Source organism: Lactuca virosa, chromosome 9 (assembly GCF_052849685.1).
Source record: "Lactuca virosa cultivar CGN04683 chromosome 9, Lactuca_virosa_CGN04683_v6, whole genome shotgun sequence".
NCBI lineage: Eukaryota > Viridiplantae > Streptophyta > Magnoliopsida > Asterales > Asteraceae > Lactuca > Lactuca virosa.
The window spans coordinates 212,973,492-213,001,431 of record NC_136434.1 but is presented as its reverse complement, the minus strand read 5'-3'; the positions used below and the strand labels follow the sequence as shown (position 1 = coordinate 213,001,431).

General features: G+C 34.5%; 1 protein-coding gene and 1 long non-coding RNA gene across 2 annotated transcripts; one reads left to right on the top strand and one right to left on the bottom strand.

Annotated features, from left to right (window-relative positions):
- Window positions 1-2,016: 2,016 nt before the first annotated feature.
- On the top strand, window positions 2,017-3,656 carry LOC145137734 (endoribonuclease L-PSP family protein). The gene is made up of 6 exons (XM_079071872.1): window positions 2,017-2,269; window positions 2,715-2,830; window positions 2,966-3,010; window positions 3,119-3,192; window positions 3,294-3,343; window positions 3,433-3,656. The coding sequence occupies exons 1-6, from the start codon at window positions 2,071-2,073 to the stop codon at window positions 3,525-3,527; spliced, it is 579 nt and encodes a 192-aa protein (XP_078927998.1). The 5' UTR covers window positions 2,017-2,070; the 3' UTR covers window positions 3,528-3,656.
- A 7,468-nt stretch (window positions 3,657-11,124) lies between these two features.
- On the bottom strand, window positions 11,125-12,841 carry LOC145141002 (uncharacterized). The gene is made up of 5 exons (XR_013722392.1): window positions 12,265-12,841; window positions 12,097-12,180; window positions 11,805-11,944; window positions 11,419-11,686; window positions 11,125-11,313 (listed from the first exon to the last, which is right to left on the bottom strand). It is a non-coding gene; the product is annotated as an uncharacterized LOC145141002 (long non-coding RNA).
- Between the last annotated feature and the right edge of the window lie 15,099 nt (window positions 12,842-27,940).

Genomic DNA, 27,940 nt, shown 5'->3' with positions numbered 1-27,940 from the left:
GTATGCTCTGGGGGACTCACTAATCATTAGCTTACAGTTTGTGGATTTGTTTCAGGTACATCTGAGCCCAAGGGCAATGGCAAGGCTTGATGGCGCAGCGTGCACTCTCTCGCTGACATTTTATGGGACACTCTGATGTTTTTAAATAAAGTTGTAATGAATGTGAATTTGATAACAATTATTTTGGAATTTCATGGTTTATGGAAATGGTTTGATTAATTAAAAATGAAAAATTTCTTTTGAAAAATATGGTCGTTACACGAAATTTCGAGTTTCACAAGCTTTTGAAATTGGGTTTTTTGGGTTGAAGTGGGTGTTGTTTTGTCTACAGTCTGCAGGTGGTTTTTCGGTGATGCAGAATTTGTAGGTGTGACAGATGAAATAAAGGGCAACAGTGGTAGTGGTGGTTTGATTACACATGTGTTGGTGGCAACAGTGGTAGTCGCCGGTGAATTTCAGTGGTGGCTGGTGGTGGGAGTGGGAGTGAATGTGAGATTGGGTCCTACATATTTTTAAAATATTTAATTCACTTTTTTTAATTTATAAATAAAAAAAATAACTGAAAAAGAAAATGTAAAGAGCAAAAATGTCTTTTTATGTCAGTGAGGGACCAAAACGCAACAAAAACAAACTATAGGGATGGCCCGAGTGCAAAAAAAAAAAGTTAGAGACTAAACACAAATTTTTTACAAACCACAGGGACGATTTCAGTAATTTGTTTTAAGTTATAAATTACAAATCAGTTAAACAAACATAAAGAAGTAAACTTAGAATGAAATTTAATGTGATTAAAAGGCTCAGGTCGAATGTTATGTATTGTCTTCAAAGAAAAGCATATTTTCTTATTAAACACCAAACGAGTTCCAAGCTATCCAAATATCTCAAATAACATAGTAAACCAAGGTTGAACAATGTTTATCTCTCTTCTTTCTTTGCATCGAACCATCCAAAGCATGATGATGTGACATTATTTGATGACATCGTCTTTTGGGTGTCAAAAAAAACCCTAAATATAGTGACTTTTGTGATAGTTATCGAAAATATAGTTATTTTTGTGAAGTTTCCAAAATAAAATGATTTTTGTGATAGTAGTACAAAATATAATGATTTTTTTATATATATTTAAAATTGAATGTATCCGGAACAAACTTATCGGCTAAACATACCCTTCTCTAGTACATACATTTCATTACATGCTATTTTTTACACAAAGATTTGGATATTTAGTTTGAGGTCTATTTTTATACTTAAAAAGGGTAATGAAAAAAGTGATAAATATTTTAACTATATATTGGTAGCAGGTGGTGAGGAACGAAATATAGTACCCGTTTTAAAACTGGAACTGCCTTAAGCGGATCTGATTCGAGGTTTCTAAAATTTTGGAACCGCCTACGACAATTTTGTTTTCGGTTCTTATTTTTTTTTGGAACCGCTATCCGCTGAGTATCCTCTCTCGTAATTGGAATCGCAATATTGATTTTTTAAGCTGTCAAACAAAGTTCGATTACTTTAAAACATAATTAACTTATTAGCGTGATCATTCATGAAAACTTCACAAAAGTCACTATAATGTAGATAACTATCACACCAAAGTCATTTGAGATTCATTTATTATCTTAATCGTTTTAAAAAATTTACTATATTTTAGAAAATATTGCAAAAGTAACTATATTTTAGATAATTATCATAAAAGTCATTATATTATATATTTTTTACAATTTTGATATTTAGAAGCATGATATCATCATATAATATAATGTCATATCATCAAAAGTGTTACGTGAGCAGCAGACAACTTGATTGACTGTTTAAATAGTTAGAATTGTATCAAATTGATAAACATGATGATGATGTTTAATTCAAGACAAAACAAATATATAGTCAAAATTAATATTTTTTATGAAAATTTAATAACTTTTGTGAACTTGAAAATTGTTGAATATGTTTAACCTTTCTTTTATGGTTACAAACTTACAATCGACCCAATGGAAGCCCAATAACGTTTCTGCTTTTCCTAAATAACATCCATTTTCGGACTTTCCGAGAATATTTTGCAGAAAGAGAAAGACAATGGCGTGGATGGCTTCTGGTCTAGCAAGGTCGTTTAACATGCCGGCGATAGACATCGGTGTACTCCGCCACCGTGCTCCGATCATCGCAGGTATAGGTTGCGCCTCCGCTGCCGGCACTAGCTTCTGGCGTTCTTCTCTAACTTCCTCTTCCAACCGGTCAACTCCATTCGCTTGCCTCGGCATTTCTACTGACGCTAGTGAGTTATCCTCTTCTTTGATCGCTTAAAAGCTCAAGTATTTCTATAATTCAATTGATGTTCATATGCTCCTTGTATTGATTTCGAATTTTGCAAAAATGTCGAACTGTCATTGTTTATAAAGTGTTCCTCCCTCGATTTGGGATAATCGACAGAAACACTCACCTCCACCTTTTCCATAAATTGATACCCTCGTTGTATCTTTGAAGAACCAAATTGTTGAGAACATTAGATTTTGCAGGTGCTTATTGATTAATTTTGTTAACAACCTCAGGAAATCTAGAATGTGAAATAAAGGATTTTATTGGTTGCTTACCATATCATTGTTCTTCCTAATTCACTTGCGTTTTCTTGATTATTTCTTGATTCACTTGTATTTATATAAGATAGTAGTTTCACTTGATATAAATCATGAATGTTAAATTGTTTATATTGTGTATTATAGGTATTAAGGAAGCTGTTAAAACAGACAAGGCTCCAGCAGCACTTGGTCCTTATTCCCAAGCCATTAAAGCCAATAATACACTTTTTGTTTCTGGTGTTCTTGGTCTTATTCCCGAGGTTTTAATAACAACCATATTTTCTTTATTCATTTACTTTATAATATAGTACTTCAATACCCTTTAAATATCTAACTCAGTTATGTAACTATAATTAATTTTTGTTTGTTACATATGTTATTGTTGCTTTTTGCAGACAGGGAAGTTTGTTTCAGACAGTGTAGAGGAACAAACAGAGCAGGTGATTATTTTTATTTCTTTACCAAAAAAAAAAAAAAAAAAAATCAGAAATTTGATTAAAAGTAGAATTTGTCTTATATTTAATGTAATATTTTGTTATATTTGTCAGATTCTCAAGAATATGGGGGAGATTTTGAAAGCTAGTGGGGCTAGTTATTCCTCAGTGGTTAAAACCACAATCATGTAAACGGGATTTATATTTTTGTATGTTAAAGTTATGTGAGGACATTGAATTTTAAACCAAAAAAAAAAAAAAAAAATGAAAATTTGTGGTTAATTTTCAGGTTGGCTGATCTGAAGGACTTCAAGAAAGTTAATGAAATATATGCTAAATGTGAGTAATGATATTCGGTTTTAAGATACTATATATTATCGATTTATATGGATATAATTAATTTATAATTTTTTTTTTTTGAATTGCAGATTTTCCTGCTCCAGCTCCAGCTAGATCAACATATCAGGTTGCAGCATTACCACTTGATGCCAGGATTGAAATCGAATGCATAGCTGCACTTTAGTATTTTTAACATTTTATGTAATTTTAATAAGGAAATTTATGTATTAAAATGTATGAAAGAATGTTTTCAAGAATCTTTAAACATGGAGAAGTTGGTTTCTATTTAAACAATTATTTTTGTTGGTGTTAATAGTTAATGTTTATACTTAAATAAAGTTCAGAGATAAGAGTCATTAAGGGCGTTTGGTCTAGTGGTATGATTCTCGGAACGCCCCTTTTTTCCAGCTTTTTTTTTCTTGCTATGTATTTGCATAATATTTTTTTACTTATCAGTTGTCGTACAACACCAGATTTCACTAATAACAAGATATTTATTAGAATATTGTTAAATAATTCAAGCTTCTTAGAGTATAATTTTATTAAGTTCGAATTCGATTACAAAAATAAGTACACAGAGGCTCTTGAGTATATTCTTATTGATCGTTAATGTATTTGTATGTGAATGTGTGTGAATGTTCTATCGTTAATTTCAAATAAAACTTGATTATTGAATATTTTTGTCTATTTTCGAATTGTTTAAGCTTTTCTTAAACATAATTTTAATAGACATGTTCGACTTATCCAAGCTAGTTTATATTTCTTATATCAAGGACAACTGATAGAGTTTGAATTCAGATTTAGTTTGATTGGTTTGTGGGCTTATTAATAAAATCATATAAAAAACTTGTGGACATAATTATTTATTCCAGAAAAAATGTTTATTATGAATGTATAAATTAAAGAACTATATCGCTAAATATTATATCTCATACTTCACCTATCAATTTGAAGTCTATGTATTTATTTTCAATATATATATATATATATATATATATATATATATATATATATATATATATATATATATATAATAATGTAAATCTCACATTTCTAAAAATAAATCGAATAAAATAATAATATTTTTTAAGACGTCCAAAAATTTAAGATGAAAATACAACCATCTCTCATTAAAATAATATTAAAAGTTTAAACCATCTATATTTTGAAATCTTATCCACCTTTGATATTTGATATGATGTATCACAGTAACACCCTCATCGACCCGGCTAACCAATTTTCCATATATCTCGGTAAATCCCTTCTCTTTAGTTGAAAGTAAACGATTTCAGTTCATTTAAAATGGAAAACCCTGCAGATTAGATGAAACCAAAAATCCCGAACTAACAATTCTTCTTTATCAATTTCTCTCTCAAAACTCCTCGAAAAATACGGCTGCCGCCACAACTCCCCTCCACCACCATCTTCACTACAGCCACCACCACCATCTTCACTACAACCACCGTTTACAACCACCACCTTTACAACCACCATTTGCAGCTGCCACGATATTCCCTCCGCCACCACCACTTTCTTCATCTCTCAATTACTGTATGTAGCCTCTGAAGATGACTCTTACTCATCTTTAGATGTTCTTTCATGTAATTGCTTTTTATGTTTTCGATATCAAACCCAAATGTGGAAATTTTGGATGAAGAGTTGAAAGGTTTTGAAATATGCAAACCTTAATATACATACACGTTCGATTTTTTTTTTTCATTTTACTTGTGTTTTAGCGTTTGTTTTGCTATTCTTGTGAGATGTTTTTGACTGATCGTGGTTGTAAATGGTAGTTTCACAGTTTGGGTTTTTTGCTCTTAACCCTGTTTTCTTTCTTTTCTGCAGGTCAAATGATTTAAAAATATTATCAAAGGAGAGCTGGGTTTTCCTGGTCATCTCTATCCTTATTTCTGTTTATTTCGTTTTCATTTTTTGGGCATTTTAAAACTTTGTCTGATATTAAGAAGTTATGGAGTTTATGGAGTGTTGTTGTTGTTAAATGATGTGCAAAATTATGAACTATTGAAGGATACTTTTTGATGGAGTGTGTGAAAGATGGAAATCGTAGGCAAGTTAGAGCACCTGCTCTCTGATGATTGAGCGGTGATAGTAGGTCTATGATCTGCAGACAGATTCGAACATGACTCATATCTTAGTTATTGCTTTAATGTATGTTCCTATATTTGATGTCTACTCTTTCATATTTATCATTTCCTCTAATGAATAATCATCAATACTTTTAGGTTGGTTGGTTGGTGAGTGGGCTGGCTGGATACTATGATTGATATCTTAGGTGGTGCTCCTATGGTGGATACAAAAAGAAGTGATATGTGCTTAATCTTAATTTCTTCAATTTAGATTTGCACGCACTTAAAGTAAGTTTCTTCATTTTTTCTATCTATCCAGCCACTTGAATCGTTTATATTAGCTACAAACAAGTATAAGTGCTTAATCTTGTTTTTTTATAGGACCAGCCAATGAAGGATGGCATTTATCTTCATTTTATGAAATGTTTAATAGAAGGTATATGTATTTATGTGTCTAATTTTCTTTCTGGACACCATTTTTTTGATGAAATTACTCCATACAAACATGTTTATTACTACCTAATTTACACACCGATTGTTAATGTGAATTATTAAACCATACATTCAGTAAACTCCTGGAAGCATATTTCCTCTGTCTTTTGCCTTATGCAAATTCAAACTTTAAAGCTTTTCATAAGTAAATTCATGACATTTCTTTAGTTTATGACATGTAGGCTAATTTTGACCATAAAATGATGGTTTTGGAAGTATTTCATTGTATTAAAATGATGGTTTTGGAAGTATTTCATTGCTATTGGATCAAAGACAACCCATAATCATCCAATCATAGTTTGACCTTTTAAGTAGAAAAGGTGTGTTTATTAATTTTCTTGATTGTTGATAACTGTCATTATTTGGGCTGATTTCTATGCCTTTTCTATATCTAGCTTTGTATATTCACAATGGCCCAAACAAAGCATATATGACTCGTGCTCCAAACGAAGCAATTTTTTATATATTATTGAGCATATTTCAATATCTGGTTTCGTACCAATTTATTTTTTCTTAACTTTATTTCTCCTTTTCTCCCTACAGCCATAAATGTTCAGAAGAATGTTGGGTTGCTAAAATTAAAGTAGCTTGCTATTATGAGTAAAAATTAGCATATTGTTTAAGTTTGTTGATAAAATAAAGTTAACTGTTATTATGACTTATGAGTTAAAATAAACTACAGTTTGGAATTTTGCTAAAATGTAAGTAGCTTGCTATTATGAGATTTTTTATATGTAGCTAAAATGGAAGTAGCTTGTGTATTGGGCTTGAAGTCAAATTTCATCCCATCCAATTATGAACTCTGTTTATTGAAATGTTTATTGATTTGATAGTAGTGATACAAGAAAGTATCACAATTTCATTAAGAGGTTTTTGCTTTATTTTTTTGGTTTTTGAATTCTTTTAATATCAAGATCAAATATTTATAACTGATCAAATTGTGTTTTAGTCATCAAGAAACGTGAGCATCTAATAGTTAATTTGATAAGTTATTTTAATTTGCATATTAATAGTTAATATTATAAGTTATTTTAATTTTCATATTCTAAGATGACTTTGGGATTAAGAATATTCATTCATTTTTATATTTTCAAAATAAGTAGATTTTTTATCCTTCGGCAATTATACCATCTCTGTGTGAGTTGAATTTTGGAAAGTCAGCATACGTCATTTCCTAACATGATAACATTATAAATTCAAATTTTAATTTTTAAAATTCATCATCATAAATTTAAGTTTTATAATGCAGGTACCACTATTAATAGGTTGAAAATGAACTTGGTATATATATGTTTAACAATATGTGGGCTTCCATGTTCCATATACTTTGCTTTATAAATTACAAAACCATGGTTTATTTCATATCTTAGAGGTTACATAGTTAATATCATGTAATTCTACCAACCTCTTAAAACTTTTATGTTTATGGTTTATACTTTCGAAGTTATATAATTAACAACGATAAATTTAGATTTTACTATTCTAAATATTTATCTGGTAATGATTACAAAAAGACCCGAAATAGGAACGAATTGGTTTTATCACTTCGAAAACTACAAACTTACATGACGTTTTATGTACATATGACGAAGGAAATTTTTAATCTAAAATATAAAAAATAAAACTGCACGAATGGTCCTTGTGGTATGTCTAAAATTGCCACTTTGGTCCAAAAAGGTTTGGATTAGCACCAGAGGTCCAAAACTTTCATTTTATTGCGGTTTTGGTACAATTTTTTTTGAAAATATTTAAAGTGACGATTTTGCCCTTGGTATTTTCTTTTTCAGATTTCTTTTATTTCTTTTATTATTTTTTTATTGAAATAAATAAGAAACAAAATGTAATAACCCCTCGTCCCTTTTATCTGCGCATCACTTAACACTACCATCATTCGTCAGCAGTACAGCCACCACCACCGTCGGAGGAGGAGTGAAACGAAGAGACACAGACGGAACCAGGGTTTGCAACCCCTAAACCACCTCAGACCCGTGAGAGAGAGAGAGAGAGAGAGACGGCGAACGACATTACAGTTTGTTTTGACAGGCGGCGACGTTAGGGTTTGCTATAACAGGCGTCTGCGACGGTTGGTTTTCAGCACCGAAGAAGGGCTCCGACGGTGGGTTTTCAGCACCAACGAAGGGTTTCGGATCTGTTCATTTGTTCATTACCTAAGCTCCGACAAGAAGTTTTTTAGATACGAGGGTTTATGGAGTAAAAACCTTAAATCGTTTGGGTAATGGGTGACATATCCGGCTCCGGCGTGTACGAAGAGGCGGTGTTTCGGCAAACAGATCCGGAGACCGATGACCTTCATGGTTTCGACATGGGGAAGAGTTTGTTTGTCTGAAAACCGACAACGACTACGAGATAGATCTAAAGAGAGGGATCATTTTCATATCTACAACGTTCAAGGAGGTTTTTGAAGGTTTGTTTTTGTCTTCGCCGGAAAATCGAGGGTTTGTCTGTCTTTTCCAGAAAATCGAGGGTTTGTTTGTCTTCGCTGCCGGAAAACGATGCTTTTCAGATCGAAGGTTTTTCTAGGAGATGGTTGTGGTGTTGACTTGCGGTGTTGACCTGCAGTGGTTGAAACGGTCATCTTTTCCGGTGGTGGCGATTGCGTTCATCTTTTCCGGTGATGGTGGTTGCGTTCATCTTTTCCGACAATGGTGTTCAAGCTTTCCGGTGGTGGTCAAGTTAGCTGAAGATTTAGAGAGAGAGAGAGAGAGAGATAGAGAGAGAGAGAGAGATAAAGAGAGAGAGAGAGATAAATAGATAGATAAAAAGTGGGCTGGGGTGGGGGTTAGTTTCTTTTTGTTTTTAATTAAAAAAGTGTTAGAAGTAAATAAAAAAAGTGGAAAAAGAAAATATCAAGGGTAAATCCGTTAATTTAATAATGTTTCAATATTTTTGGACAAAACTCGCAACAAAATCAAAATTTTGGACCACTGGTGCTAGTCTAAACTTTTTTGGACCAAAGTGACAATTTTCGACATACCACAGGGACCATTTGTGCAGTTTAGTCTATATATATATATATTGAAAATAAGTACATAGACTTCAAATTGATAGGTGAAGTATGAGATATAATATTTATATATATAGGCTTATGTTATTGTATTTAATTAATTATTGTGTGGATCTAGGGATGAATGTAGACTAATGGTTTTAGTTATTATAAATAATGATTTACATATCTTTAAATTAGGAGACACATGTTTAAATTAGGAAACACATGTTTAAGTAATGAAAATTTCGGATTTTAAGGGATATTGATTCTTTTAATTTTGAATTCTGATTTTTTAATTAATTCATTTTTAATTATAAGATAATTTTTAATTTTACTCGATTTTATTCTTTTAGAATGCAATTCTGTTAGAACGATATTCTATGAAAATGTCATAATATATTCTGATTGAGTACATATTTTGATTGAAGTAACTCCTTGTAGAAAAACAACATTCTTAAACCTTCAGTTGAAATATAACACGATCCTTATATATTCAAACATTGTAATGCAAATATAGATTCATACATATTTTTACAGAATAATAGTCTAAATAACATCCTTAAATATATACAATTATTGAACAAATAGATTTGATTACTAAAATTAATTAATAGATAACATTAAAAATTGAGAAAATTACAAATATAACCAAAACCGATAATTACTTTGTAGAAAATAGCAAAAAAAAACCCAATTACAAAAATAGCCTGCAAAATCGCAGATGGACTAAGTCCATCTGCGATTTGACAAAACCATCTGCGAACGTACAAGTCGCTAAAGCACATCCATGCTTTAGCGACTTGTACGTTCGCAGATGGACTAGTCCATCTGCTATTTCACATTTCATCTGCGATTTCACCTTTTTCGCAGGTATAAAAACATAATTTTTTTTGTTTGTTTCATTTTTTACATTTTTCGTTGAAGAACTCTCTCTCTGAAAGCATTATGGACGATTTGACAAAACAAATATTAATTCATTTTATTAAAAAGATTATAAACACAATTTTCAAAGAAATTACAACAAAAGTGATAATTTTTTGCAAGAATTTATATATAATATGGTTGTTTCATAGTCAAATCCTATCAATTTCGTAGTCAAAATTTTTAAAAAAAAAAAAAAAAACGAAATCGCAGATGAACTTAGTTCATCTGCGATTTTAGTCACTTGTACCCCTTATTTATACCATAAAAAAAATAAAAAATAAAAATAAAAAAATCATCTGCGAACGTACAAGTCGCTAAAGCACAGATGTGTTTTAGCGACTTGTACGTTCGCAGATGGCTTGATGAAATCGCAGATGGGCTTAATCAATTTGCGATTTTGATGGCTATTTTTGTAATTTGGATTTTTTTTGGTTATTTTTACAAAGTAATTAACTATTTTGGTTATATTTGTAATTTTCTCTTAAAAATTTACCTTTTTTAATTAATTCTTAAACTATCTTGCCTAAATTAAAGGGATTAATTAAATATTTATTTAATTACTAAAATTAATTAATAGATAACATTAAATTTTACCTTATTTAGGTTTTGAAATGATTGTCTCACATTGATTCCTACATCCACACAATAATTAGTTAGAATACTTGAACCTAGCTCTCTTTCTCTCTTTCTTTCTCTCTCCCTCTCTCTCTCTCTCTCTCTCTATATATATATATATATATATATATATATATATATATATATATATATATATATATATATATATATATATATATATATATATATATATATAGGATTAGGTTATTCTATTCTAACTAATTATTGTGTGGTTGTAGGAATGATTGTGAGCCAATCATTTTATTTATTTTAAGAAAGTGAATAATACATATTATTAAATTAAAGATAATTAGAAAATACCATCTAATTTCATTTTAAGGGTATTTTAGTCAATTAACATAAATTTAAAAAAGAAAAATTGCATATTTTAAGGGATAATACATTCTATTAATTTTAAAATCTGATTGTAGGGATGATAATTCTCGGATATTCTGACAGAATATGTTTATCAATATATTGAAAAATAACAAATATGCTTGAACCATAAAAGAATACACATTCTACAAAATATATATATTGATTTAATGAGTTTCTTGAAGAATAACAAAAATTTGGATACAAGTTCAACTTTTTGTATTACATTCTTAGAATGATATATTAAAATCAAGGTAAAATACTAATACATTCTGAGAGAATATTGTTGTTAATCCATTATAATAAAATAAAAAAATACATTCTTAATGAATAACAAATCAATTCTGTAAGAATACAATGTCAATGGCATTCTGTATGAATACATTCTGCTAGAATATACTATCGTCCCTCCATGTTTTCTTTCTTTTCATCTTTAAAACCTAAAACCGCATGTCATCTGAGCTTAGCAACTGCATCAAGTTAGGAAAAAATTAGTCACCTCCATCACCATGTCTGTAAATTAATATGGAAAAAGTGAAGTATGGTTTATCATAACTTAACAATTGTGTATATACCTTAATTTGAAGCTGCAAGAACTTCACATAGTGGACAACTTCTTCAAGCATTGTGCTAATGTCAACCTTCGTCCCATTTGGAACAAGGTTCTGAAGGACTTTCATCATAGAATTTCTTCCATAAAATCATCAGATCTTAACTACAATTCCTAGTTAGATTTTTAATCCTTGGTAGCAGTTTTAATCGGAGGTAAAACAATATCTTTTGATTCAACTATCCTTCTTGAAGCAGCAAGTGAAAGTGATGCTGCTAACTCTGTCGTGGTCTCTGTAAGTACACCCCATGCATAAATCATAATTTTTGAAGTTTTAATTCCGATTGTTGGTTTTGTGAAAAATAATAAAAACTTATACTTATATTATTGAGATACGAAGTATGAACTCACAAGAGTGTTTCCAAGAGCAACACCATACTTGGTTGCTACATTGACATCAACATTGTTGTAACCCACATCCATGTTGCTGAAAGCTTTTCCACCTGCTTTGCTCAATGCAGAAAACAATGTCTCCCCCAATCTTCAGTCATCTAAAACCCAAAATCGACAAATATTCAATAAAGGAAATCAATTTCCAGATTCATAGCAACTCTAAACAATCCAGAATCACCAGAAAACCCCAAATTAAAGTGGATATACAAGCGCCGATAAACAAAAAGTGATCTGAATTACGAAACGTTACCTGGCCGATAACTCCATCGTACCTATTTCCAATCAAAGCAATGATGTCTTCAACAGATAGTATCGTTTTTTTCTCTGTGCATATCTGAAACATAAAAAACATCGATTAACATATAGAAAATCCAATTTGAAATTGATCAAAATTTTGAAGATTAATCAAACTACTTACTTCAACACGACAATCTTGTTGAACCAGTAAATTAATCCAGCGTGTACCCGGCATGGATTTTGTGCTAACAACTCAGTATTTGCCATTAGGGTTCCATACTTCAATGGAAACTAGTCTCGCCATTTCAGAAAACTTCAAATTGGAGAACGAATTGGTTGTGGTTGACGAGTGAAATGAGTGTGAGCTTCATCACCCTGACGCTTTTTGAACTTGCTGGTTGGATTGATTTGCTGTGGGAGGACTACCGTGTTGTGTGGTGGAGATTCTTCTGATTTTGAGTTGTGACATTGACTTTCATCGGTGAGAAATAGAAGGACGGGGAAAGGGCGTTTTGCAAGAGGGGTATCAGGGGGAATGGAGAAATTGCTGCAGATTGGGGGTAGGGTTCTGTGTCGTTGCCATTCTACGATATGAAGGATACAACCGACACCAACAAGTCGACGATTGGTGGTGTAGTAGGAAGGGCTGGTGGAGGCGGTGACTTGCTGGTGACGGAGTGGTGGCAATGTCGATTATTTGAAACACTGGATTTGGGCATCGACGGATGATGGGAGGATGTAACGAGATGATTGTGAGGGATGAGGCAGGCGGAGATTGGAGATTGTGTCGATGCTGATTGTAGGGTTTTAAACTAAATTCCCTGATTAAAAGGGGATATTAAATATTTTTCATATTTACTAAAATTAAATAGGTTAAACATTACTATTATACCCTTTAAACAATTTATTAATTATTTAATATTTGTTAAAAATTGATTGGTCCACAATCATTCCTGCATCCACACAATAATTAGTTAGAATACCTGAACCTATCTCTCTCTTTCTTTTTCTCTCTCTCTCTCTCTCTCTCTCTCTCTTTCTATATATATATATATATATATATATATATATATATATATATATATATATATATATCGCTAGGTTATATGTGGATGGACAACTATTGTGCGGACGTGTGGATAGTTTTATTCTATGAGAATTACTAAAAGATTAAGTTGTTTAATAACGTGAATACGTTCAACCTCACATAATTATTGTAATTTCCATGCATTCTCACCAATTCTTATTTAATTTTGTTCTCACACATCGTTTTTCTCTCATTTTCATTTTTACAGAATACGACTCAATAAATATCCTGACAACATTCTGACATAATGAGAATAATAAAAAAAAATCTATAATAACCTTATAGACGATTTAATTGGTAAGAATGTGTGATAATAGCAATAGTTATGTAAGATTGAACGTATTCACATTATCAAACAATATATTTTCTTTGTTATTCTCACAGAATAACATTGTCCACACGTCCGCACAATAGATGGCAATCCACATTTGAACCTAGCTCTCTCTCTCTCTCTCTCTCTCTCTATATATAATATATATATATATATATATATATATATATATATATATATATATATATATATATATATATATATATATATATATATATATAGAGGGAGTGGTTCAAATGAGAACCACAAAAGATTAAGAACCCTAAGTACTTCTATTTATAAGTAAATATGTACAAAATACTTATTAAACATGTTAAAATCCTGATTTATTTTGTCTTTTTGGTACGAAAATGGAAAATTTGTAATTGTTACGGTCTAATATTTTCATTCATACATCGATTCATATTTTAATACAAAAATTATATAAAATACAAAATTTAACACAAACAATTTATAGTTTAGTACACAAAATTCATAATTTAATACAATCATAATATCACTAATTCACTAACTTAAGAGAGTCAAACCCAAACTTTACCACCACCACCAACTACCACACGTCAGCACCAACCATTTATGTCAACGTTGCGACCATCATTTCTTTCAAACCAAATCTGTATATAAAATCATGCATTGTCAGCTTAAATATTTTATTTACAGTTTAATAAACTTATTAGTTCACTAATTTAGAGTTTAATGCAGTAATTATAAAAACTAATACATTCTTACATATATACTCCACAAAAAAAATACTCACAACAAAATTAATACAAATATTTATGTTTGTGTGTATGCGTGCGTATAAATTTTAGGCATTTGACATTGTCACATTGTTTTGATTTGTAATTTTTAATATTCAAAGTTAAACAATCTCATTGTGGCTATTTATTAACCAACTACCTAGTGTCCTACTAGGTACTACATTAACCTCTTCGTCCGTTTTATACACGATCCCATCTTGTTAGACCTGTATGCGGGGTTATCTGCCCCATCTATGTCCATTTTATACACGATCCCGTGCACTTTTGGAGATTAAATATGTTGATGTTCCATTAAGAAAAAAAAACATTAGAGATTGAAGTGGGTTTTGGAATATTAATTGTTGATTTCAATTTTTTTTCTTTGTTTAGGCCTCACATCTTGATGTTGTAAATTATTACCAATTGTCCTAAGCCGGTTTCCTATCTATAAACGTCTTATACGTCTTTTGTTCACATTTCACTATCATTGTTCTATGGATACCGGATTTTGTAGACTTGAGTCAATTTATGCAGGCTCATATATAGATAAACAAATGCCAACGTATATTCCCATAATCCCATGCCAAATTATGGATGTATTATAACATAATTATTAATTTCAACATATTTAAAGTGATAAAGGGAAACAAATCTCATTATATGTTAATTATTGGGGAAGAATATTTTGATCAAGACCTTCAAAACAATAATCAATCAATGTATATACACAATTCTCTTTCACACACACGTCGTGCAAAGTATCTTAAAAAACTATAATCACTTATAAAAAGTGATTTATATATAGAGTATAATAATTGAAATATGAATATGGCATGCGTCATATAACATATTTTAGTTTCCATGCACCACATAAGCCTGAGAAATATTGAATCGTGGAAAAGTTATAATAAAATATGATTGTAAAACTTTGACTTTACTTTTTGTTAAATTTGGTTACTATTTTGCTCACGTAAATAAAACGGCCAAACAGAAAAAAGGTAATTTCCAACAGAACTCATGCATAGAATTACACTTATATTGAAAAAGTAATTTTATAGATTATTCGACGTATTCAAGTTAAATAAATGCAACCAAATTAAATACAAGTTTATTAACACATAACATATGAATAAAACTGAACTATTTAATGTTTTTAATGATTCTAACTTCTTAATGCTTAAGATAATGAGAGGTTAATTAACCATTTGGAAGGCAGTTCAAAGAGTTTTGATTCGTTCATTGATCGTTCAGTTGTTGTATCATACACCGATTTATAAATAAATCCCAGATGATATTTTCTAGACGTTATCAAACAGCTCTTAATTTGATGTGACATTTATCTCTTTTCACAAAGTTTTGTTTCTTATAATTTCTGAACACTGAAATTTTACATTTTGTTTGATGTTTTGACATGTTTCACAATTTTTACCCATGTGGATTATTTTCTTTATGTTATCATATTGTTATCATTGTTATCCACATATACCTGTGAACACTTTTTAGCCGCCTAAACTTTTAAACCTACAAGACAAAATAAACCGGTCCCATATTGCTCTTACTTTCCAAGTTCCAACGGTTCGTACTCAGCATGCTAGTCAAATTCCGCTGGCGTTGAACCGCCATCACATTCTTGAAAAAGACTGGACCGGTTGAACTTATATCGCAAAAACTCGGGTTCTGTATGATTTCGACCGGATGAAACTCAAACCGGCTGCGGAATCGCTTAAACCAGTACGGAACTGGAGCACAGTGGAGCTGACGTGGAAACAACGTCTTTATCTCACTTGCCATCCATGCAGCTTCGTATGCCACGTAGGACAACCGTTCATCCCACTTGCCATTCTGCGCACTCCTATAAATTCAGCACATAACTCCTGTTTTGCTATATCCAATTAAATGGGAAATTGTATGAAAAAGCAGACAGCCATTCAACGCGACGGCGACGTCTGGGGATCAACGGCGGCGGCGGCACCGGGAACAATGTATTTATCCGGCAGCCACCGTGGTGACAGTCGGAAGGGAGAGAGTTATTCCGGCGGTAGCTTGGGTGAGAAAACGGCGACGACGGAGGTGAAGATTAAGATATCGAAGAAGCAACTGGAGGAGTTATTGGGTAGGACGGATGTGCAGGGGCTAACGGTGGAGCAGATTCTTGCTAAGTTGATGAAAGTCAGTGATGGATTTGAATCGAATCAACGGCCGTGGAGGCCTGCTCTACAGAGCATTCCAGAGTAAACTGTCGACGTATACCCCCGTATTGGGTTTACCCAATTACGTGAGGGTTTTTTTTTTTTTGTTTTTTTTTAGTTTTTCTAAATTTAATTAAACTGTACATATAATTTTCAACTTTTTTTTTCTTCTTGTTGTTGTTGTAGTTGCAGTGACAAAGTTTGTATATTTGTAAACATTTTGGTTATACATGTTTTTATGGATAACTAATAATATAAAACTTAGCCATTCAAGAAAAAGAATATATAAAGCTTGTATCAAGGCCAAAAGGTTGATGCTGTCAACCCTAACCATTCCCATTCCCATCGAATCCAGACTCTAAGGGTATTCGATAAGGGGACATATTTTCACTCACTCAATGGTTGATAATCATAAGGGTGTTATGGATAAAATTCACTTCACGACCTATTTGTTATCAAAACAAGTATCTCGCATGTTTTACCAATTTAGCTACGTCCCATAGGAAAATTATATGCATTTTAATATGTTTGAGAAGGCAGTCACTTTTTTGACCCATATTTTCATTTCACTCCTTTCTTTTATTATATTTTTAGTTTTTGTACTGCTAAAAGTCTCAAAGTCTCAAACTACATATCTTAACTAAAACTTTTAGAAATGAATACTAATAAATAAAATAAATTACATCACGATCTATCATGATCTCTGCGATAGCTAGAATCAAAATAAGATTAATATTAAATATATATATATATATATATATATATATATATATATATATATATATATATATTCTTTAAAAAAATTATCATAATTACATTCCTAACTTTAAAAGGCATAAATATTGATTATCTATTGTTAAAAGGATAAAAAAAAAAAGGAACAAAAATGTTTTGTTTGATATAAAAGATATAGCGTTGATTATTCGAATCGTCCACGTGGTTTGGCCCAATCTATTAGTTTCGTTTTGTTTTTCTTTCGGGTCATCTCTAATAAGTTTTAGCATTGCATGATTCATCATTATTAGATATGAAATGAATATATTGTTCTTTATTATTATTATTTTTAATTTTATTATTCTTTCTTCCATATTATTAGATCTAATGATCATCACCAGTCACTACCCCCGATTCTCCTCCGACCACTACAACCAGTCACCTACGACAACCACCACAAGTCAAAATCAATCATGTCACCGGTAATCAAACCCAATTTAAAAGGCTAATCAAACAATACAAAATCAAACCCGATCAAACCAACACCAAAAAGCAAAACCTTAAACAAATTTGAAATCAAAATCATTCATGAAATCAAAGTCAAATTTGATCAAACCAAAACGAAAAATAAAATGTGAAAGTAATCTGAAATAAAAATCAGTCTTGAGATCTTAACATCAAACCTGAAACAAACTTGAAAATTTTCCTAAAATCCTAATTTGAACTTTAAACAAACTTGAAATCGGTCTTGAAAACTCTAAATCAAACCCCCATAAATCTAAAAATCTTTTTCAATTGTGGTTGGTGTTGTTTGTTGTTGATCTGACCACTTTTGATGTCGAGGTTGAAAATGGTTTTCTTGATGGTGTCGGGGTTGAAGATGGTTGCATTTGGAATCAATAAGGAAAGCAAGGTTGAGAATATAGTGTTAGAAATAGATGATGGGTATAGGGTGGATCTAATGTTAGAAAGATATGGTATGTTAGAGTTGACAATAAAGAGGGATAGAGAGATAGAGAAAGAATGAAAGAAACAACGTCGATATGGAAGGACAAAGGCTCTCAGTGATGGTTGGGTTTGACAGACCATCACCAAAATTCACGCCATTTGGGTTTGGAATGAAAAGGTTATGGTCATTAGAAAATGACTTCTAAAAAAGGTTGAAAGTGAAAAATGAGTACATACCTATGTTTACGAGTTAATAACTCTAGATCTATATTCATTCATCCAAATACATCTAAATAGAAATTGTATTACTTATTACTATCTTTCCAAGGATTTAAGATTCATCAAAATCCTATACTGTATAAAGAGGTTATGGCTATTACAAGATGGGGGTATAAAGAAATAAGGGAAAAGGGGTAAAATCGTGTAAGTGTGGAAAAAGGCCATGTAGGTCGTGTTGCTAATGTGGCTTAGACTATAAGATTGAACAAATGCCAAGTACAGATGTCAAACGGTTTGCACAAGATTCAAGCCCAAATTCACACAAGCCGCATGAAGGCTTTAACCAAAGTTGACTGACGAAAGTCCATTAGACTACCCTTACCGTGGCGGTGCACAGATATGCTCCAAGACCTGAAATTTTACTATGTGATAGATTATTCTCCTAAATTTGTGTGGATATATAACACACATTATTTAGAGGTCATATTGTCCCTCGATTTAACTAATTACAAGACTGTTAGGACATGAAACTTGATTTGACGTTGCGGAATGTAGAAGTGCATAATCGAAATAAATGAATTAACGTTTAAGCATAATTGTAATAGAACAAAATTTGTAGTAGCATGTGTTTGCTCCTACAATACTCTCTCAAACTAATCTACTCGTCTATACAAAATGGGAGCTCTCTAAACCTAAAAAAATATTGAACTACTATATATAGGGAAGCTCAACCCATAAGTCACAAGGCTTGAATTCCCACACATGTCATAAAAGGGGTGAATCCTTCAAGTCATCACCAAAGGAGATCTTTGTACCACAACATTCTCCCCCTCAAAGATTGGAATGGATGACTCGGCTTTTAATTTCAAAAGAGTGAATAGCGAATTAAGACCTCAATCGTGACAAGAATGTAGAAGTGATCACCAAATATTCACATTTTCTATAACCTTCTAATACGGGTTCTAGGATGTGAAACTTTACATTCCAAATCTACAGGTGACATGTAACGCCCGATTTCCAGGTAAAATTCTTAAGATATAAGTATTGTTGAGTTTGTGAGTTGGCCCAGTATGCTGGGCGTAATCACGGTATGTTGGGCGTATCATGGCGAGCTTTGGACACAAGGTTTTCCCCTTAGTACGCTGGGCGTACCTGAGCCAGATGTAACCCCTAAATTTTAGGGTTTGGGCCCTATTTAAGCAACATTATGCCTTAAGGTTCTCTCATTACCAGCCTCCATTGTCCCTAAAAGCATTCTCTCAAACCCTAACCCATTTTTAGAGAGAATTGATCATTGTGTGTGTTTTGGTGTGTGTTTGGTACATCTTGAAGAAGAAGAAGCTTGGTGAAGGAGCATTGATCAAGTTGGAGCTTGTAGATCCAAGGTTTATTCATCTCTCTCAGCTTCCTAAAGGTATAAAGTCTTGACCTTGGTTATTTTATGCTTAGATCTAGAACTAGTTGAGATTTGAGCATATTTTGGTCCCATGAATGAGTTCTTGTGAGTAAATGTTACTCCAAAAGTTTTGAGTTGTCCTTTTTGATGTTTTTGAGGTTCCTAGTTCATAAAGTTTGCATCTTGATGGTTGTAGATCAACCATGCATGAGTTAATGATCATTTGATGGAAGTAGAATGCTAAATCTAAGATTTGAGTCTCTTTGAGCCCTGCAAAGGCATTAAGTTAGTGACTTTATCATTTAAGACATTACCCAAGAGCTAGATCTGCAAAATGGATGTTCGGGCTTAAAGAATTAAGTGCTTAATGACTTTTTCGTAAATGTATGCGTCCGAGTCCTCGTTTCCCATTGGTAATGAAGTTGTACATCGGGTGTACTCAGGTGGTACGCTTAGCGTACTCACCAGACCGTTTTCGGACTTTGAGTCTTTTGGGCCATTGTTGGGCCTTATGTTTTTGGGTCATTGTTGGGCCTTAGGTTTTTGGGCCATTGTTGGGCTTTACATCTCTTGGGCCTTGTTGGGCCTTAGGTCTTTTGGGATTAGATTAAGGTGTCTAAGCCAATAATTAAATTGATATATTCTTGTAGTTAAAAGCAAAGTCCTTTTCAGGTTGCCCTAAAACTTAGTTAGAATGACATTTAGGGGGAGAGAGAGAGAGTGTGTGTATATATATATATATATATATATATATATATATATATATATATATATCAGTTTATTATATGAATAATAAATTGTAATAAATGTATTGTTAATATATTATGATTAATATATTAATTGGAAATTGACAATTGCTTTGAGTTCATTAGCAATCTCAACCTTTAGTGGATAATCCAACTCTCTCGGAGCATCGCTAAACCTCTTGCTAAGCGCAAGAGATACAAAAGATCGAGTAGACCCCGAATCGAATGAGACCAATGCAGGAATACCATTCACAAAGAACGATCCTAAACAACAATACAAACATATAAGCATAACAAATAATATAATTAACAAGGTAAGGATAAGATACATACCAGTGACCACATCAGGTGCTACACGAGCCTCCTCGACTGTCAGCTGAAATTCCCTGATCCGAACAACTGGTGTCTCCGCCCTGCCTTGGCGGCCATCAGTAATCCTCAAAGCCGTTAGAGCAGGTGTTGCTATTGGTCCTCCTAATGCTAAACTCCGGTAGTTGGCCGTCTTGTGGCCCTTCTAATTGTAATGGAAGCAAATCAAATCTGATGTCAGGGTGGTGGTGGTGGTAGTAGCAATGCAATCCCTACTGAAATGCCCCGTCTTGTCGCACTTGTAGGAGCCTGAACCACCCGTGTAACGTCCCAAAAATATGATCCAAAAATTTCATTTTTAATTTAAGTAAAACAATATTCCAACATCATCCATACATCCCAAATAAAGCAAGTGTATCAAATATCATAGAATCAGAGTGAAACATCAAATGCGGAATCCATGTGGTGTGTGCGATGCAGCCATCCCGAGATCTTCCCCTTGGAACCGGAAGTACCTAAAACATAAACTGAAAACCGTAAGCACAAAACTTAGTGAGTTCCCCAAGATACCGCATACCAACATACATAGCATATAACGGGCCCCGCCCAATGAGTATAGTGGGCCCCACACTAACTCGCATAACGGGTCCCGCCCTAACTCGCATAACGGGCCCCGCCCACATACAAATCATATAGAAACTATTAACATACATGATAATCATCGGGCCCGCCCAGAAAACATACAAGCACATACGCATACTAGTGTCACATAGACAATGAGTATTCTAACAGATCATATCATGGGTCGGCATTGGTGCCTTCGACCCACTATACATGGTGAGGAAACTTACCTCGAATGCTAAATCTCACTGAAGATCACAAGCTGCTGTCCTAACGACTCCCCGAGCTATCAGTACAAAATAACACCCAATCAACACTTGGGTTCTAAACTATATCCAATAATCCATATTTGGGGTAAAATGACCATTTTACCCCAGACTCAGCTTGATCCAAGACCAAGGTCCAAACCCACAAACCAGAAGGCCCAAACCAAATTGTTCCTCCACGGCCCACTTATGGCCCAATTTTCCAAATTGGACCCAAACCCCCCTTGATTTCAGATGGCCCATTAAGGCCCAAAGCAACAAGGTCCAAAGAAGTGGCCCAACCGAGGCTCAAAAGATGCGAAGCCCAAACAGACCGAGTACGTGGGGTGTACTCGCTGCATGGCTTGTACATTGCGCGTACTGACTTGTACGCCCAACGTGCTCCTTTATTAAGCCAACTTTTACATTAAGCTCTTAATGCTTAAGTTCAACGGTCCAAAGCTCATATCTGAGTCCCAAAGAGTATTTAGAACCATAAAGTCACTGACTTGGTGACTTTGCATGCCCCAAATGAACCCAAACTCGAAATATAACATTCTACTTCCATGAAATGAACTCAAACTCATGCATGGGTGAGATCAAACCTAAAAGATGCTAACTTTAAGACTTAGGGGATGTTTGTTTTTTTTGTGCAGATCTACGCAACCAATTTTGTCTGCACCGCGCGGACAACGAGCAGACATATGCCCTCGCAGAGTGTTTGTTTTTTGGAAGTGCGCAGATTAAAAAACGTCTGCGCGAGGTCTTCCTGGCGCAGACATGGGCCACTGTCTTGAAAGGTCTTCATGCCTCATTTTAACCTAAACCAAAAAAAAAACGTCGCCTATATTTTTTTCCTTTTTCCTTTTTTTTTTTGCTGAAAATGAATTTTTTTTTATGTTTATGACATGAAATTAATTTGCAAAATCAATTTATTTCAGTACCTGCATACGTTAAAAAAACAAACAGACTTCTTATTGCAGACTGCAGCCATTTGGTCCACCTCTTCTGCTGCAGAGGCTTGTAGATATGGTCCGCAGACTGCAGACATTTTGGCTTCAGAAAAACAAACAACACCTTAGAAACCTCCAAAACGTCAAGAGGGGCAACTCATAACTTCTGGTATTGCATCATGCCACCAAAACTCACCCATGGGACCAAAAGTTAACCAAAACCAAGCTAGAACTAGATCTAAGCTATAACACAACAAGTTCAGAGCTTTATACCTCTAATGAGTGCCAAATAATGATGATGTTCTGGATCTACAAGCTCTCACTCTTCCAATGAAGCTTCAAGATGATCTTCTTCCTTCAAAAGCACTAAAATACACCAAAAATGACCTTCTAAGCTCAAGAACACTCAATAATGGAGTTAGGGTTTCATGGAGGCTAACTAGGGACTAAAGGGAGGCTGGTAGAAATGATCCTTGGGACATAATGTTCTTTAAATAGTGCCCAAACCCTAAATATTAGGGGTTTGGGGGTCTGGACACGTACGCCGCACGTACCCACTCGTACGTTGTGCGTACGTACATGGCATATGCGTTCATTTTACTCTAGTACGCTCTGCGTACATGGGGTGGTACGCCCCACGTACAGCACACCCTAAGCCCAAAATGAAAAAAATCCAATGACTTCAAGGCCGAAAAAATCAAATAATTAAATAACCAAATTTAAATAAATACCTTAGAAGTATTGGGCGTTACAATTCTCCCCAATTTGAATCAGACTTCGTCCTCGAAGTCCGCTGCCCCGAATAACTCCGGATAGTGCTCCCTCATCTCGTCATCGGGCTGCCAAGTCCACTCTAACCCCTTGTGGTGCAACCATTGCACCTTCATTATCTCTACAACCTTGTTCCTCAAGGTCTTCGTCTTCCGATCCAAATTGCTACTGGTCTCTCAATATAATTCAGACAGTCATCCACCTGAATATCCTCCAATAGAACAACTGTGGAATCAGCAACCAAACACTTCCGCAGATGAGAGACATGAAACGTGCTATGAATCTGACTGATCTCGGCTGGAAGATCTAGATGATACGCAATCCGTCCCACCCGAGCCAAAACCCTGAAAGGACCAATATACATAGGCCCAACTTGCTTCGCTTCCTGAATCGAATGACACCTTTCCAAGGTGACACCTTCAAGAGAACCATATCTCCCACCTGAAACTCCAAATCTAATCGGCACCTGTCAACATAACTCTTCTGCCGACTATGAGCTATCAGGAGCTTGCTCTGAACTTGCTGAATCAGCTCAGTGGTCTTGAATACCACCTTGGTACTCCCCATAACCCGCTGACCGACCTCGCCCCAACAAATCGGGGTCCTGCATTTCCTCTCATATAGCATCTCAAAATGAGGTCGATTGATGCTAGCGTGATAACTGGTATTATACGAAAATTCCGCTAACAGGAGATACGTATCCGAACTCCCACAAAAATCCAAAACGCACGCACGTAGGATATCCTTAAGAGTCTGGATAGTCCGCTCACTCTAACCATCGGTTTGCAGATGAAAAGTTGTACTAAAAAGAAGATAAGTGCGCAACTCGTCATGGAATCTCTTCCAGAACCTGGAAGTGAACCGAACATCCCTGTCAAAAACCCCCGATACCGGCACCCCATGACATGCCATCACCTCTCTAATATAAATCTCGACCAACTTCTCTACATAAATACTCTCCTGAATCATAGTGAAATACACACTCTTTTTCAACCGATCCACGATGACCCATATTGAATCCACTTCACGCGCAGTCATGGGAAGCTTTGTGATAAAATCTATGGTTATGTCTTCCCATTTCCATACGGGAATCTCCAAAGGCTGCATCTTGTCGTAAGGTCGCTGATGCTCGACCTTGACTTTCCTACAAATCAAGTACCCTCCACGTACCAGGCCACATCCCGCTTCATGCAGGGCCACCAATAATCAGGACAAAGATCCCTATACATCTTCGTCACCCCTGGATGAATGGAGAACATTGACTTGTGAGCCTCCTCTGTCGGAACTTGGCGTACCCCGCCCGAATAAGGAACCCAAACCCGCCGATGCAGGGTCAACAATCCATGGCTATCATAATCAAAGGAAGCCACTTGACTCACAATGCACTCACTCTTCCGGTGCTCTTCCTTCATAGCCTCGGCCCGAGCCTCACGAATTCGCTCCAATAATGGAGTAATCACGGTCATCCTCAAACATATATCTCTGATCGAAGCCACGACCGCCTTGCGGTTGAGAGCATTGACCACCACATTGGCCATCCCCGTATGTTAAAGGATCTCACAATCGTAATCCTTCACCACATCCAACCATCGACACTGCCTCATATTTGATTCGTTGTAACACCCCAAAATTTAAGACAAAAAAATTCATTTTTAAATTAACAATTATAAAACCATTTGTCTAAAAACATCATAGAAACAACTCATATCCATAACCAATGTAACAATAGTCAAATCACGTCATGATAATACAACATCAGAGTATAACTCCCAAGAATCTCATGTGCGGAAATCATGGTGTGATGCGTTGTACTCATGCCGACTCCTTTCCTTTCGAAGAAGTACCTGAAACCAAAACTGAAAACCGTAAGCAAAAAGCTTAGTGAGTTCCCCCATCAAACCACATACCATTCAATAACATACTGCCTAGCATATTTGGGTGTCGGCCTACCCCTTCGGTCTCTTTCAACCGGTAACTGCCTAGCATATATGGGTGTTGGCCTACCCATTCGGTCTCTTTCAACCGGTAGCTGCCTAGCATATATGGGTGCTGGCCTACCCCTTCGGTCTCTTTTAACCGGTAATCGGGGACTATTTCACCCCTACCACTACCACATAATATCCTAGCATATACACATACTGCCTAGCATATCTGGGTGTTGGCCTACCGCTTCGGTCTCTTTCAACCGGTAACCAGGGACTATTTCACCCCCTACCACTACCGCATAATAACATAGCATACTAGCACATAAAGCATAACAGATAGTGGCATACCAGACAATTATCACAAAGATAATCATCTCAACTATAATCACCTACTAGTGGGCCGGTATTGGTGCCTTAGACCCACTTCTACTGGAAGGTAACTGATAGTTTCGTTTTTATTACTTCTTTTCATAGTTTATTTTTAGTTAAAACCATCTCATTCTAGTTAATCTTCATGCATATTTTCTCATTTTATTATTCTTCTCCTTTACCGGGTGTTTTCTAGTCTTTTGAGCTTATTTTGCAGGATTTACTGAAGACTATTTGTTACTGGAGGTATGGAAGGAGTGTGGGATAATTGGAGGCTTGTGGATTGCTTGTGAACTTGAGGTGGTTCAATTGGGCTCGGTGTCAATATAAGCAAGAAGCGTGTTGGATTTAATCTTTGGACGAGGACTCGAGCTACGGAAGACAAAAGGAGCATTGGACCATCATTGGAGGCTTTGGAATAGCACAATTGGGCTCTCAAGAGTTATGCATGTGGGCTGAAGTGTGAATGCGAAGATTAGGCTGGAATATATTTTAAATGGGCCAAGTCCCACAATCAGCGAGACCCACGCGGTCCACGTGGATCCACAAACGGTCCGTGTGGATCGTGCTGAAGTGAATCCGAGTTTTGACTTTTTGACCCTATTTTTGGAAGGTTGGTGGATAACTTTTGGGGAACTTTTTGAATCTGGAAATGAGCACCTTTTACTGAAGATTTGAAGCATCATTCATCATTAACACCTTGAAGAACAACTCTACTTTGCTCTCTAGATGGCTTGGGAAGATTTTGAAGATTGTTGTCATTTCATTTCATCTTGCACTTAGAACAATGTTTGGTATTTCTAAACTACCTTGTATTTCTTTTATTTTGGCCATGCTTGGCTAAATTCTCATTTGGTTGATTAGGGTTTAATCCCATGGATGATTGGTTACTTTGAAGACTAAATGTTATCTTGTGTTTGAAGTTTATGGAAATGTTTTCTAGTTAAACATCTTGTTATGTTTGTTTATCTTTGATCATGAGCTTGGGTGAATAAATATTTATTTTTTGTTGATCAATTTCTTGGTTAAGTAATGGACTTTGAAGTTGGTAAGCAACAAATGGTTTCTATGTTTGTTTTCATTTCATTTAAACCATGGGAATGTTTCCTCCATAATGATAATGTAAGCATTTGATTATCTTATGGACTTGGTAACTCTTAGAACTCAAAGCTGATTGATTTTCACAAGATTATATGCTTCATTGATTTTCTGACTTTAATTAAGGGAATGTGTTAGAGCTCCTCTAACCATTTTAATATCTAAGAAGAGTTGAGGTAATTTGTGCTTATGAATTGCTATAGCCAAGTTAAACCAATTCACAAGTGTTGTTCCTTTTAGTCTAATGATAAGTCAACTATGTCATCCATGTGGTGTACCCAAAATCAACCAATTTCACTTCATTGAATTTAATCAAATCTTTTACTTGTTTACTTGTCATATTTACATTCTAGCTACTTTTAATTTTGTCAAACTATCAAAAAGAATTAAACCCCCCCCCCCCCCATTTTACTTTTACTTTTGTTTTACAAGTACTTGAACAAATGATTTACATAGAGATTTAAATTGAACCAATCTCCGTGGATACGATCCCTTTACCGCTATACACTGTTCTAATGTGTAATATTTAGGGTATTTATTTTGTTGGCCTCGACAACCACCAAATTTTGGCGCCGTTGCCGGGGATTGGTTTATTTTTAATCAATTTGTTTCTCTATGCCCAGATCTCAACGTACAGGTGCTTTGATTTATAATCCGGAAATTGAAAAAGAATCAAGACGTTTGGCGAAGGAAAAAAGAATAGAACGTGGTCAAACTTCAAATCCTCACGGGGATCCGGAGGTTGAAACCGCTTCATCAAGTGACACGGAACCCGATTCTAGTCCCGACCCTCGCCAAGAAATTCCCGAAACACCACCCCTACAACAAAATCCACCTATTATTGAACCAATTGCAATGGCGGACGGAGGAGAAGCTCCCGAAAGAACTTTGAGGCAAATGATGGAAACCGATGTTACACAAACGCCAACCGGTATCAATTATCCCGTTTTGGAAGGAGGTTCGGAATTGAAGTCAAGTTTAGTCCATCACCTTCCAACTTTTCATGGATTACAGAATGAAGACCCTCATAAGCACTTGAAGATGTTCCACATTATTTGCACTAGTATGAAGCCACAAGGGTCAACCGATGACCAAATCAAGCTAATGGCATTCCCCTTTTCATTGGACGATAGAGCAAAGGATTGGTTATTCTATCTTCCACCGGGGTCAATCAACTCATGGACCGACATGGAAAG